The 12,991-nt window shown below is 37.4% G+C and overlaps 2 protein-coding genes across 4 annotated transcripts; both read left to right on the top strand.

Moving 5' to 3' along the window:
- Positions 1–570: 570 nt before the first annotated feature.
- On the top strand, positions 571–5,624 carry LOC109061293 (cerebellin-1-like). Its single transcript, XM_019078425.2, has 5 exons — positions 571–681; positions 3,633–3,760; positions 3,844–4,023; positions 4,111–4,242; positions 5,122–5,624. The coding sequence occupies exons 2-5, from the start codon at positions 3,658–3,660 to the stop codon at positions 5,424–5,426; spliced, it is 720 nt and encodes a 239-aa protein (XP_018933970.2). The 5' UTR covers positions 571–681; positions 3,633–3,657; the 3' UTR covers positions 5,427–5,624.
- A 1,382-nt stretch (positions 5,625–7,006) lies between these two features.
- LOC109061320 (transgelin-like) lies at positions 7,007–12,937 on the top strand. Of its 3 annotated transcripts, none has more exons than XM_042770736.1 (6): positions 7,031–7,146; positions 7,923–7,968; positions 8,674–8,865; positions 10,380–10,548; positions 12,373–12,475; positions 12,589–12,937. In XM_042770736.1, the coding sequence occupies exons 2-6, from the start codon at positions 7,957–7,959 to the stop codon at positions 12,734–12,736; spliced, it is 624 nt and encodes a 207-aa protein (XP_042626670.1). In that variant the 5' UTR covers positions 7,031–7,146; positions 7,923–7,956; the 3' UTR covers positions 12,737–12,937. The 3 variants fall into 3 exon arrangements, with proteins under 3 accessions (XP_042626671.1, XP_042626670.1, XP_042626669.1); XM_042770735.1 differs by having other exon boundaries at positions 7,036–7,146; positions 7,923–7,974; XM_042770737.1 differs by lacking the exon at positions 7,923–7,968 and having other exon boundaries at positions 7,007–7,146.
- The last annotated feature ends 54 nt before the right edge of the window (positions 12,938–12,991 follow it).

Consider the following 12,991-nt stretch of genomic DNA (forward strand, 5'->3'; position numbering starts at 1 on the left):
TGATTATCAATGATTCATTTAAAAGTGGAAATGTTGTGGTAAAAACTGAAAAGGCATGTAAAGTTCACTTTCGATGCATCCATTTTAGCCTTTTATCTCTTGTGACACAAACATGAGCTTCATTTTACATAACTTCAATGGCTCTCCCACACTCAATTCAACTCTATTACCATATATAATAAAATATATCACTTCAATCTTACAGAAAAGTCATGGAAAAGCTGTGCTTAAGCTTTGGGAAAACATTAAAATACAATGATCATAGATTCACATCTTTGTCTAGTCTACACCCTTTTCTGAGAATCAGGACAACCTAATCCTTTTCCCACCTCTAGATTGAGACTTCAGATTTTGCCACATTCAGAAATAATACACAAATGACTTGTGAACAATCTCACAGCAGCTCAAATTATATCATTATCTGCAGTCCACGAGGAGTTGAAAGTAACCTGGTAAGAAATATTATTGTGAGTATCAGTAACAAAAACTTTTCAGGCATTCATACAAGTGGGACAAATGAAAGGCATTGTGGTGTCTCATATTCTTTGGTCTTATCAGATGCTTGAGAGGCTGAGCAACTCCACCCACTGCATAAAGCTGCACAGAAAGCTCCACTTCCAACTCCATTTTTTACTTTAACTGACTCAGTTCTTCTGCAATTCATCTGTTATCTTCATCACGGTGAGTATTACATAAATTAAATTATTAAAAATAAATTTAAAAAATGAAAAAATACTCATTTGTGTCTACATTTTGACATACAGCTGAAATTGAATGTTAAATGCTTTATTTTGATAGTCCACTTTAGACATTCTACTAACTAATAAGTAACTTTGCAACTTCATGTCAGTTAATGTATTAGTGACTATCTGCTTAATATCTGCTAACACTTTATTTTGATGTACTTTCTACTGACTGTAAGTAACATTACAAGTACAAGTCAACATATTGTACTAACCCTAGCCCTAACCTAACAGTCTACTAGTATTCTAATGAGTGCTAAATGACATGTAGTTAGTAGAATTATAGTTAGAATCTCTAAAGAGGACTATCAAAATAAAGTGTAACCTAAAATCAACAGAACCTACAGTACATCAATTATACAGATCCTTCTCAAAAAATTAGCATATTGTGAAAAAGTTCATTATTTTCCATAATGTAATGATAAAAATTAAACTTTCATATATTTTAGATTCATTATACACCAACTGAAATATTTCAGGTCTTTTATTGTTTTAATACTGATGATTTTGGCATACAGCTCATGAAAACCCAAAATTCCTATCTCAAAAAATTAGCATATTTCATCCGACCAATAAAAAGTGTTTTTAATACAAAAAAAGTCAACCTTCAAATAATTATGTTCAGTTATGCACTCAATACTTGGTCGGGAATCCTTTTGCAGAAATGACTGCTTCAATGCGGCGTGGCATGGAGGCAATCAGCCTGTGGCACTGCTGAGGTGTTATGGAGGCCCAGGATGCTTCGATAGCGGCCTTAAGCTCATCCAGAGTGTTGGGTCTTGCGTCTCTCAACTTTCTCTTCACAATATCCCACAGATTCTCTATGGGGTTCAGGTCAGGAGAGTTGGCAGGCCAATTAAGCACAGTAATACCATGGTCAATAAACCATTTACCAGTGGTTTTGGCACTGTGAGCAGGTGAAAAACGAAATCTTCATCTCCATAAAGCTTTTCAGCAGATGGAAGCATGAAGTGCTCCAAAATCTCCTGATAGCTAGCTGCATTGAGCCTGCCCTTGTTAAAACACAGTGGACCAACACCAGCAGCTGACATGGCACCCCAGACCATCACTGACTGTGGGTACTTGACACTGGACTTCAGGCATTTTGGCATTTTCCTTCTCCCCAGTCTTCCTCCAGACTCTGGCACCTTGATGTTCCGAATGACATGCAAAATTTGCTTTCATCCGAAAAAAGTACTTTGGACCACTGAGCAACAGTCCAGTGCTGCTTCTCTGTAGCCCAGGTCAGGTGCTTCTGCCCGCTGTTTCTGGTTCAAAAGCACACGCCTGTGCACGGTGGCTCTGGATGTTTCTACTCCAGACTCAGTCCACTGCTTCCGCGGTCCCCCAAGGTCTGGAATCGGTCCTTCTCCACAATCTTCCTCAGGGTCCGGTTACCTCAGATTCTTTTTGGGGTTTTTTTGCCACACTTTTTCCTTCCCACAGACTTCCCACTGAGGTGCCTTGATACAGCACTCTGGGAACAGCCTATTCGTTCAGAAATTTCTTTCTGTGTCTTACCCTCTCGCTTGAGGGTGTCAATGATGGCCTTCTGGGTTAACCTATTACCCATGATTGCGGTTTTGAGTAATGAACCAGGCTGGGAGTTTTTTAAAAGCCTCAGGAATCTTTTGCAGGTGTTTAGAGTTAATTAGTTGATTCAGATGATTAGGTTAATAGCTCGTTTAGAGAACCTTTTCATGATATGCTAATTTTTTGAGATAGGAATTTTGGTTTTTCATGAGCTGTATGCCAAAATCATCAGTATTAAAACAATAAAAGACCTGAAATATTTTAGTTGGTGTGCAATGAATCTAAAATATATTAAAGTTAAATTTTTATCATTACATTATGGAAAATAATGAACTTTTTCACAATATGCTAATTTTTTGAGAAGGACCTGTATATTGTAAACAGCTAATGAAAATATCGAATTGTGGCAGTTACAGACCTACTTGTTTTTTAGTTAGACGCATTAGTAATTGATTTATATGAATAATTCACTTAGATCTGGTTTATGTTTGGGTGCATTTAGCCTGCTTTTGATTGTCATATTAGTTTCTGTGAGTTTCTGTTAAACTGTGAAATTAAACAACTTTCGTTGATTCTGCAAAACTGGAAACACTTTCACAAAAACAAAAGTCTAAATCTGATTGGCTGATTCTACAGGTTTTGGAGGAGCCTAGTGTTCAGCATTTCTTTAACAGTTCACCAGGAACAAAAACGGTGTTTACTGGTTTGGGGACTACAGTGAGGAGAGCTTTAGAGGAGCAACTAAGATCTGGATTTAAAAACAAGTTCGTGAAGTTCATGGCTTAAAAACGTTAAGAGATTCAAGCCTTTTTTTTATTTATTTAAAAGTGATGCTCCTGTTTACCCTCGGGAAATGGGAAAAGTACTATTTTCTGAGATTGGCCGACCCTTTGAATTCTACAGTGACAGTTGTGTGTCTTCTCATGTATATACTGTAAATGAAGATCAGTTGAAGTAACTCACTGACAATCTCAGATAATTTAGTGACATGTAGGATTCAGTTTATGATCCATTTCTTTGGTATCCACAAACAGTGACTTAGCAATTCAGTGAAAATAAGGCTAATGTAATTGGTCATCAAGACTCACGTGATCCATGTTGACCATTAAGCTCTCTGCGTTGCTTGTAGAGGTTGGTGTCATATAATAAGAACTTCTTTGCTTTAAGATCTTTTAGGATTTTTAGGAAGACAACTAAAGAGTGTGTACTGGTAGTGTGCCTCCAGAAACATGTCTGAGAACACTGTGTTACAGACCTAGAGCAGAACATTTCTTCACTTCTTCTTTTCAAGTTTGTTTTAGGTTTTAAACTGTAAAAGTTTTCATTCATTCAAGACTAAATAAGCTGTATTTTAAGGGCCGCTGGATTCTGCACACTGAGGATGAAAATGCTTCCATCAGCTTCTCTCTGTATTTTGATGGTTCTCAGTCTTTGCTCGCGAGCTGAGGCTACCACTGCCTTTGACCTCCTGCGCGAAACTGCTGGTGAATAATTTGATCATCTGTTCATATAAATACAGGCTTTGCAGGTCTTACTCGCACTTGTACTTCTTTCTTACATTTTTCAGTGAGTTACACGGGGTCGCTGCCCTGCGGTGGATGGGACTGTGAATGTGCATTCAGGAGACAGAAGAGCTGCTGTTGTGTTGCACAGCCTCTGTTTGATCTGGAGGAGGCCACGTTCATGCGTATGGTTGGCCTTTGGGAAGGACTGTCTCATCTGAACAGCCAAATAGAGGAGCTCACAGGTACTGCTACCTCACATTTGCTTATCATTTTAGGAAAAAAACTATATAAAATATTTTCTTTTCCTTGCTCTCTGTCCCTTCCTCAAGCTGGATGCAAAATAGCCTTCACTGCTGCAATGCTTCCAATGAGTGGATGTCTTGGGCCGTTTAACAGCAACATGTCTATCTCTTACCAGTCTGTCTCACTCAATCAGGGCAATGGCTACAATCCTGCGTTGGGTAAGGTGTCCACAATACACTGTGCCAATCAACATTTTAACATTTAAGGGCAGCATCAAAAACCAGAATGTCAGGAAATGAGTGGAAAACAGGAGACAGTAATACTCCGGCCAAACTAGACTATGTGCCTCAATCATGAAACACAAGCAGAATGAGATTTGTGTAAATTATTCGTTAAGCCACTTTGATGTAAATTTTTGGATTTATTAAATTATTTGCATTTTCAAAATTTTAATTGTTACACAAAAAAACTCCAAACTGCATGTAAATGGCACATAAAACAAGTTTTGACACAGTATTTTCATAACACACAACATAATAATATTTCACAAGTTTGTTTGCCCATATAGCTAGGTTATCTTTAAGCTAATAAGATAATTTTTTTTTTATTTTTTTTTATGACAGCTATGAAAAAACTTATTTAAAATATGACAATATGTGAATTGTTGAATGATCATGGCATTCTTATTTATCATAGCTGTATCAAAATTCAGTTAATTTGTAATAAATCTGAATTAAGTTAAATTTACTTCTTTGCCATATTATTATTATTATTATTATTATTATTTTTATTATTTAATTTAATTGGTCAAATTATAATAAATCACCCAGATACTAAAACTCAGTCAGAACTTTTGCCTAGATATCATAAAGTCTACCTGTGCAGCATGACTAGTTTTGTTTAAGTTTAATTTAAGTCATGATGAAATGTGTACACCTCATTTAAATGCTGTATAGGTCAAACTAATCTCCTGTTTAGATTTATGCAACACAATGCATCCAGTTCACTTTCTCCATGTAGAGCCAGCTTCTCACAGTAAGTTTGAACAGAAGAAGCCAAACAAACAGAGACATCAGCCTGATCCTGATTCTTCACAGGCACGTTCACGGCTCCTCACGCTGGCCTCTACTCCTTCTCCTTCACGGCGTACTCCAACGTTGGCAGCGCGGGTCAGCGGCTCTACCAGAAGTTGCAGCTGATGAAGAACGGCCAGCTGATGGCCTCGTCCTGGGAAGATAACCGTGAGGATTCAGAGGACAGCAGCTCTCAGACGGTTCTTCTGCAGCTCAGACGCGGCTGTCAGGTGTATGTTGAGCTGATGTCCGGCAGACAGCTGTGTGGAGACACCCAGGGCCAAAACACCTTCAGCGGATACCTGGTCTATCCCTTCTCTGAGCAGTGAGAGGAAAAACCTGTACATACATACACAGCAATCTTCAGTGTAATGCCTGCCATCAGATATTTAAAAAAATAAAAAAAATAAATAAAAGATATTCAGGTGTGAATCTGGGCATCTTTGTATGAAACTGTCATAAACATAACTAAATTAACATGTACCCTGCAGTACAGTATTTGGCTTTATGAATAAAGGTCACTTTATCAGCAAGCTTGACGCTTGAACTAATTTCTGAGCCGTGTGTGAAACAGGCCCCGAGAGTACATGGGCTGAGTATGTTCAGGATTGTGAATCCTGTCAAAAACCATACTGGACCGCTGTCTTTGTTGTCAAAGAAAATATATTGTAAATGTCTCTTTTTTTTTCTCTCAAACTGGGGTGAATTGTAACATTGTTGGGATGCAACCTCAGTAGATATATAGATAGATAGACAGACAGACAGACAGATAGACAGATAGATAGATAGATAGATAGATAACCCAGAAGTGAAATCGGACAGCTTTATTGATTGATTGATTGTTTGATTGATAGATTGATCATTTGAGTTTTTGTTTTGTTTTGTTTTGTTTTGTTTTGTTTTGTTTTGTTTTTGACACCACAGCTGTGGAATGTATTTTAAAAATTGAGAGAAATCACTTATACACTTATGTCATATAAAAAAAGAAACATACATTTTATGGTGACTATAAGATTTAGTTTACATTGTAAATTAACCCCTTGAAATGTCAGTAAAAAACTACACTTAACACTTTAATTTAAGGACCAATTCTCACTACTAACAAGCATGCATATTACTAGCATATTGGCTGTTTATTAGGACTTATAAAGCACATACTAATGTCGTATTCTGCATGACCTTATTTTAGATCTCTTAATCCTAAACCGCACACCTAATCTTAACTACTACCTTACTAACTATTAATAAGCAGCACATTAGGAGTTTATTGAGTCAAAAGTCTTAGTTAACAGTAGTTCACTTAAAATAAATTGTGACCAAAATATAGCATAGCACCGCATGCTTTCAACATTATAACGTAGTATTGAACGCACCCTGGGGAGTATTTTGTACTTAGAAGGCCTTGTTAGTGGTTGCTTCCGAAGTGTCAGTAAATCATTTTGCTCCAGGATTCCTCAGCTCTCTCCTATTTCCCTTCTGCCAAAGCTTCTGCATCGACATCCCAACACAAATGCCTTATATACCATACTGCTGATTTCTGAATGATGATTTTTGGTGTATTCATCTAATCTGTACACTACATCTGTCAAACTATTCCATTTATGTCCCTGTCTAAACTCAAAGCCCTCTGCTGATTCCCAGCTCCACCTCGAGCTTCCAGCAGGCGTTCACACAGCCTTCCTCTTTCTGCCAGCTGATGCAGTGATGTGGTATTTGGAGAATTCTGCTCTCTGACCAAACTACAGACTCTTGGCTTGGTTCCTGTCCTCATCCAAACCTCTTCCCAAATAAGGCTTTGCTTTTACAAAGGGCCGAACTAGAAACCTTGAGTGCAGAGCGGAGAGGAGGGAGGGCTTGAGAAAAAGAGCGTGTCCTTTTAAGGCGTCAATTTCCTTTTCTCTGCCCCCTCTCACCGAATGCCTCTTTTTTTATTTCTCTAATGGAAAAGACATCTCCTCTTGAAACAGCGACGGGTGACTCTGCTGAACATTAAGCTCCAGGGTGACTGGTGCGTGTGCGAACGACAAAGTCATCTTCATTTTCACTAGAGTAAGTATTTTTTTTCATATGCTTTCAATTCCAAAGTCCTCAGTTATTTTGCTGAACATTGTGGCTTTTAAATTATATAAAGTAATAGTAATAATCAATGCAACTCTATATGCTCTACGATACATAATCTTAAAAAAGACCAGACCTGGAAAAAATAGTTGTTAAATTTAGTATTCTTGGTCTTTTTCATTAATTTTTGATTGCAAGTAGTTATATCAAGTTCACTCTTTTGATATGTAGCGTGAGCTTTTTCTCTGTTGTGACGTTATACATTTTAATTACAGCGTTTGTATCAGACACATATCTTTCTTCATAAACACTCTGCAGACCTTGCCTGTTCCAAATGTCATATGATTACATTATCACTGATGCAGAACAAAACTAAGGCACTCAGATCAGGGTAGAAAAGACTGTGTGTGTGTGTGTGTGTGTGTGTGTGTGTGTGTGTGTGTGTGTGTGTGTGTGTGTGTGTGTGTGTGTGTAATCTAATGTATAATGTATATAAATATCAAACCAGAAGCCATTTCCATTTTATACATTTATACTGACAATTTTTCTAACATTTTTAATTGTTGCTTCATTGTCCTTTTTATAATTTCATTTCATTTCAAATAATAATAAAAAAAATTAATTTATTTAATTTCATTTTTTGCTATTTGTCTTCAAATTAAAAATTAAAAATTAAATTGATCAATTAAAAAAAAGAAAAAGAAAGAAAGGTGCAGATGTTTGCTGTAATGCACATAGGATGAATGACTTTAAACTCATTCCTTAAGGTCGGGACTTCAGAGGAACTTGGTAAAGAGCAGAATGGCAGCACAGGTGAAGGTGCAGCTCTCTTTGGGTGTATGTGTGTGTGTGTGTGTGTGTGTGTGTGTGTGTATCTGTGTGTGTGATTTGAGCTTTGCTTCGATGGAGTTACAAACTGCTGAAATGTGCGACTGTATCTGATGGTGTTTCCGGAGGAGCATGTTCATCTGATCCTGTCATATTTATCTGTACAGTACTGATCCACCTCCACTCAAGGACTATATGAACATGTGAATCTCTCAGCCTCTGCCTCTGTGGTTGCTTTTTGTAAAACGGTTTAGCTCAAGTTATCCATTTGACACAACATCATTTTTTTAATGGCGCTGAACTGTTTGCCGTTGGAAATGTTGGATTGTTTACACTGCACAACATTTATAAGCATGATTTGTGAGTTTATTTTATGGCTTTGTGGCTGCTTCCAATTGCATCATTGGCTTTTTTCCACTTTATTCTGATTGTGTTTAGCTTAATTAAAAATTTCAGGAGAAGAGGATTTCAAGAAAGGTAAAATAATGATAAACTTCCCCAACTTGTGTTCTTGTTTTATGTCTTTATATAACAACAAGCAAGCATTATTCATGTTGAAAATTTCTAATAACATTTGACAATTTAAGACAGACTACACTGGAACAAAAAAACTATACAAAATAAGAAAATCGACATGGAATTGCACATATCAAGAAACTTTATATTATACTATTGACCTTCTCTACACAGGGAGCTTCAACCATGGCAAACAAGGGTCCATCGTATGGGATGAGCCGCCAAGTGCAGGATAAAATCGAGCAGAAGTACGACCCTGAGCTGGAGGTGCGTTTGGTGGAGTGGATCGGGACTCAGTGTGGCTCTGGGGTCGGAAAACCAGAAGCAGGAAAACTGGGTTTCCAGGCCTGGCTCAAAGACGGATGTGTGAGTCATGCATGTGTGGTGCTCTCAAGACAATCATGCTTACAATCTATCCAAGAAAATAAAAAACCTTTTGCAAGAGTGCCCTGGCCAAGCAGCACATGTAGTTTCACAAAAATAATACTTTAGAAAATATATATACATAAAATATATTTCATGAATGTCATCTCATAAATTATCAGTTCAAACAGTTACAACCAGTTAAACCAAAAACCAACAAGAGCAGGTCTTGAAGACATTATTTATGTTGTCGCTGAATCCAGAAAATTAAGCAGCATATCTAAACACCCCTTTACCCATCTTTATTTGGAGCAGTTCTTTAAGGCTCACTCTCTAAGAGCACAAGATGAGCCTGAAAGGCTAGAAGACTTTGAGAGAAAAAACAACGGTTGAATCTAGTCATCAGCAGACTGCAGACGGGTGCAGCTGGATGAAGACCTAAGCATCACACTGGATAACATGCTGAAAGGAGATGAAACTAAGAAAATTATGATCATTCATAGTTTTCAGTCACGTGACTGGCTTGAAGACCTGGTGGTCAAAACACGCACAGAACTGCAGCACAAGCCCGTCAACTTTCCATCTGTTCCAATACACAGATATTTATATCACCTCTCAAAAGAATAAAACAAAGAAATGTGAACAAAATGCAGGTTTTGGCCATTTGCAATCCATATAAAACACCTGGTGCAATATTTCAGTCACTTAAAATGGCGGGACATTCTAAAACGTTTAATGTGAAAACACTTAAAGTGCCTTTAAAACAGTGATATTAAAAGATTAAATCCAGTTCACTTTATTGATGATGCATGCTTTATACAGGCAAGAACATGAGCTCAGAATGTGAACACAATGCACTAAATGAAGTGTTTGCTATGGGAAAATATTTAATATTAAACTTTGTGCATTGCATTTATATTCTGGGCTCATCTGCTTGCCTGTGTCACCAGCACTCAAGCCAGGTTAGCAAAGTTTCTACAGACTCTTCGCTGCGCGGCTCAGGTCAAGCTTACAGGTCGAGCGGAGAAACATTCATGACCCTGAGATCCCTGCTGAAGATACAGAGGGATTTCTCTGACCACGCTGCCACCAACGACTACCACAAACAGGAATATATCACATCCAGCTGATGATTATCTCACCTATATTTGCTTTGGTTTTGCTGTTGTTTTTCCTCAAAGAATCCTTTGTAAATGGTGACTAGGCTTAAACAAATGTTAAAAAGAATACCCTAAAAAACACCACACTGATCTTGTACTCCCATGACATGGTATGGAAATGATAAATAACTTGATCATCATAATACATTTATAATAGGAAAATTTCACATAAAAATATCCATGTGTTGTAAAGTTGCTGTATATGAAGTTGTAACAGATCAACAGATCATCTGACCCACATTTCATGAGGAACCAATGACAGCTGTAGGATGAAAAAAAAAAAATTCTTGGTGTTATCATGTCATTCATAATGATGATGTTTCTGGAAAGTAATCTCGTTCTCTGTACCATGCTCAGGTTTTGTGTGAGCTCATCAATAGTCTGTGTAAGGACAAGCCTGTGAAGAAGATCCAGAGCTCCAGCATGGCCTTCAAACAGATGGAGCAGATCTCACAGTTCCTCAATGCTGCGGAGCGATACGGCGTGGTCAAGACCGACATGTTTCAGACCGTAGATCTGTGGGAGGGTGAGTTCAACAGAACTAATATATATTCATGATAGACATTCAGATATCTGGTCAAATGCACAATTCAGTATATCTGTTTAAATGAGCATTGTTTACATTCCTTTACTAACTTAACATTATCAGCTAACTTTAAATAAGTTTGTTAAAGTTGAATAATTTTTAATATATGGCATGAGACAGAGCAAAGCTAAACTAGGTTATAATATATGCAGAAATAATTTGTGTCTGGTTAACAGGATACTAAACAGTCATAAAATTGAATAGATTTAACTCTGTTTAGCGTGTACTGTAATACAAAATGAATATTAAAATAAAACATTAATTTTAAAATAAAATAAAATATTGCAAATTGGCATGCCCCTCATTCATCACCACTTAATTTCAATGGTTTGTATAGAAAAAAGAAATTAATTCTAACAAACTTTAGTTTTTATTGAAATTGTAAAAAGAGAGAGAAAGAAATCAAAATAACTTGTTTTAGTTGTATGTTTATATTTATTATACCTGTTAATATCACCGTTATATTATGGGGCAAAGCATTAATCGTAATGCTTTTTGTTGCAAAATAACCAGTTTTGCATTTACCTAATAATAGTAATACCTAGTAATATCCTCCATCCATCAATTCTCCAAACTGCTTGTCTCCATTTTTTTTTCTTTACAAGATCAGGATGAGTTTGTTTCTTCATCAGGTTTGTAGAAATGTAGCACTGCATCAGTGTCTCAGCAATGGATGCTCTGCAGTGAATGGGTGCCGTCAGAATGAGAGTCCAAACAGCTGATAAAAACCACTAAAAGATGCATTCTCATAAGAAACAATTCCAGCTAATCCAGGAGATGCACTTTTTCACTGGAGGAAGTGTTATTATGGATTATGGACTCATATTTGAGTTAAAAGCGTCTTAAGGCTGGATTTGTTTCAGGTTTTGTCTTCTCCAGATGTTAACTGCTGGACTGGAGTGCTGTGGATTACTTGTGGATTATTGTGATGTTTTTATCAGCTGTTTGGACTCTCATTCTGACGGCACCCATTCACTGCAGAGCATCCATTGATGAGACACTGATGCAGTGCTGCATTTCATTAATGGAACAGCATTGCCATTTTATTTTATTTTTAAAGCTAGTTGATAATGGCAGAATTTATGTATCTTTTTTCTATTGTTTTTACATTTTTGGGGGGTTTTGAATCAGTAACAATAACTATAACAAAATTTTGAATTCAGGCAATAGCTTAAGAAAAATTCCAAGAACAAAAGAATGAAAACATTATATACACACATGATACTTTGGGCTTGAGGTGTGGAAAATATGATTTCTTACAACGTTTCAAATGAAATGATCCCGAGTCTAACAACAACCCAGCTCTAGAACAGAGTTGAAATAAAACACTTAATAGTTTGTTCTCCAATGCTCTCCAAACTGGAAAAGACAAAACAGAGCTTGATGAGGAATACAGCGAATGTGCTGATCATCTCCTGATTTCTGACACAGGAGACTGTAAAATTATCCCTAATGCTATTGTAACAAATGTTTTAAATGGTGTTTTAACCATTCAGGGATTGATGTTACAGTACATCCAAACCACAATAAAAACCCTTAATTACAAATACTAAAAAACACGTATCTCTTTAAATATATACTGGCATCTTCTGCTGCCATGGACAATAGTTACTGTTAAAACAAACAAACACTCAACATCTAATCAATTTAGGACCATCTCCCTGCTAGATCCCAAAAATCAAAAACCGTTAGATCTATATGCATCTTCATAGCTTGCTTGTGTGAAAGAGCTGTGCTTTAATCATGCTGCTGCTGTGACGTCAGGAAAGGACTTGGCCGCGGTGCAGAGGACACTCATGGCTCTGGGCAGCATCGCCGTTACTAAAGACGAGGGCAGCTTCCGTGGAGATCCCAGCTGGTTCTTCAAGTGAGTCACGCTGATCACATGGACACAGCACTGCACACGCCACGCGTCTGGGCTCATGATTCAAGATATATCGATCACTGTTGATATGTTAAACATCTGCGCTCTGCTTGCAGGAAAGCTCAGGAGAACCGGAGAGATTTCTCTGATGACCAGCTGAAAGAAGGGAAGAATGTCATAGGCCTGCAGATGGGATCCAATAAAGGGGCGAGCCAGTCTGGCATGACGGGCTACGGCAGACCTCGACAGATCATGAACCCATGAGTCCTTCCCTCGGCTCCCCGAGCATCACTGCATCCCAACAGCTGGACTCCAAATGTTCCAAATATGACCAGAAGGACAGTGTAACACATATAAATAAAGAATAACACCACTCGGTACAAAAACAAGTTTCCATATCCCTGCTTGTGGAACATATCCAGTCAAATTAAAATTCAGAATTTAGTGCTTCATCTGAGAGCATCATGACAGATTGTGCGGTCTATCATTCAGTTTGTAATATCTTATTGTGGTGTATAT

The sequence above is a fragment of the Cyprinus carpio genome, chromosome A15 (genome assembly GCF_018340385.1).
Source record: "Cyprinus carpio isolate SPL01 chromosome A15, ASM1834038v1, whole genome shotgun sequence".
Lineage (NCBI taxonomy): Eukaryota > Metazoa > Chordata > Actinopteri > Cypriniformes > Cyprinidae > Cyprinus > Cyprinus carpio.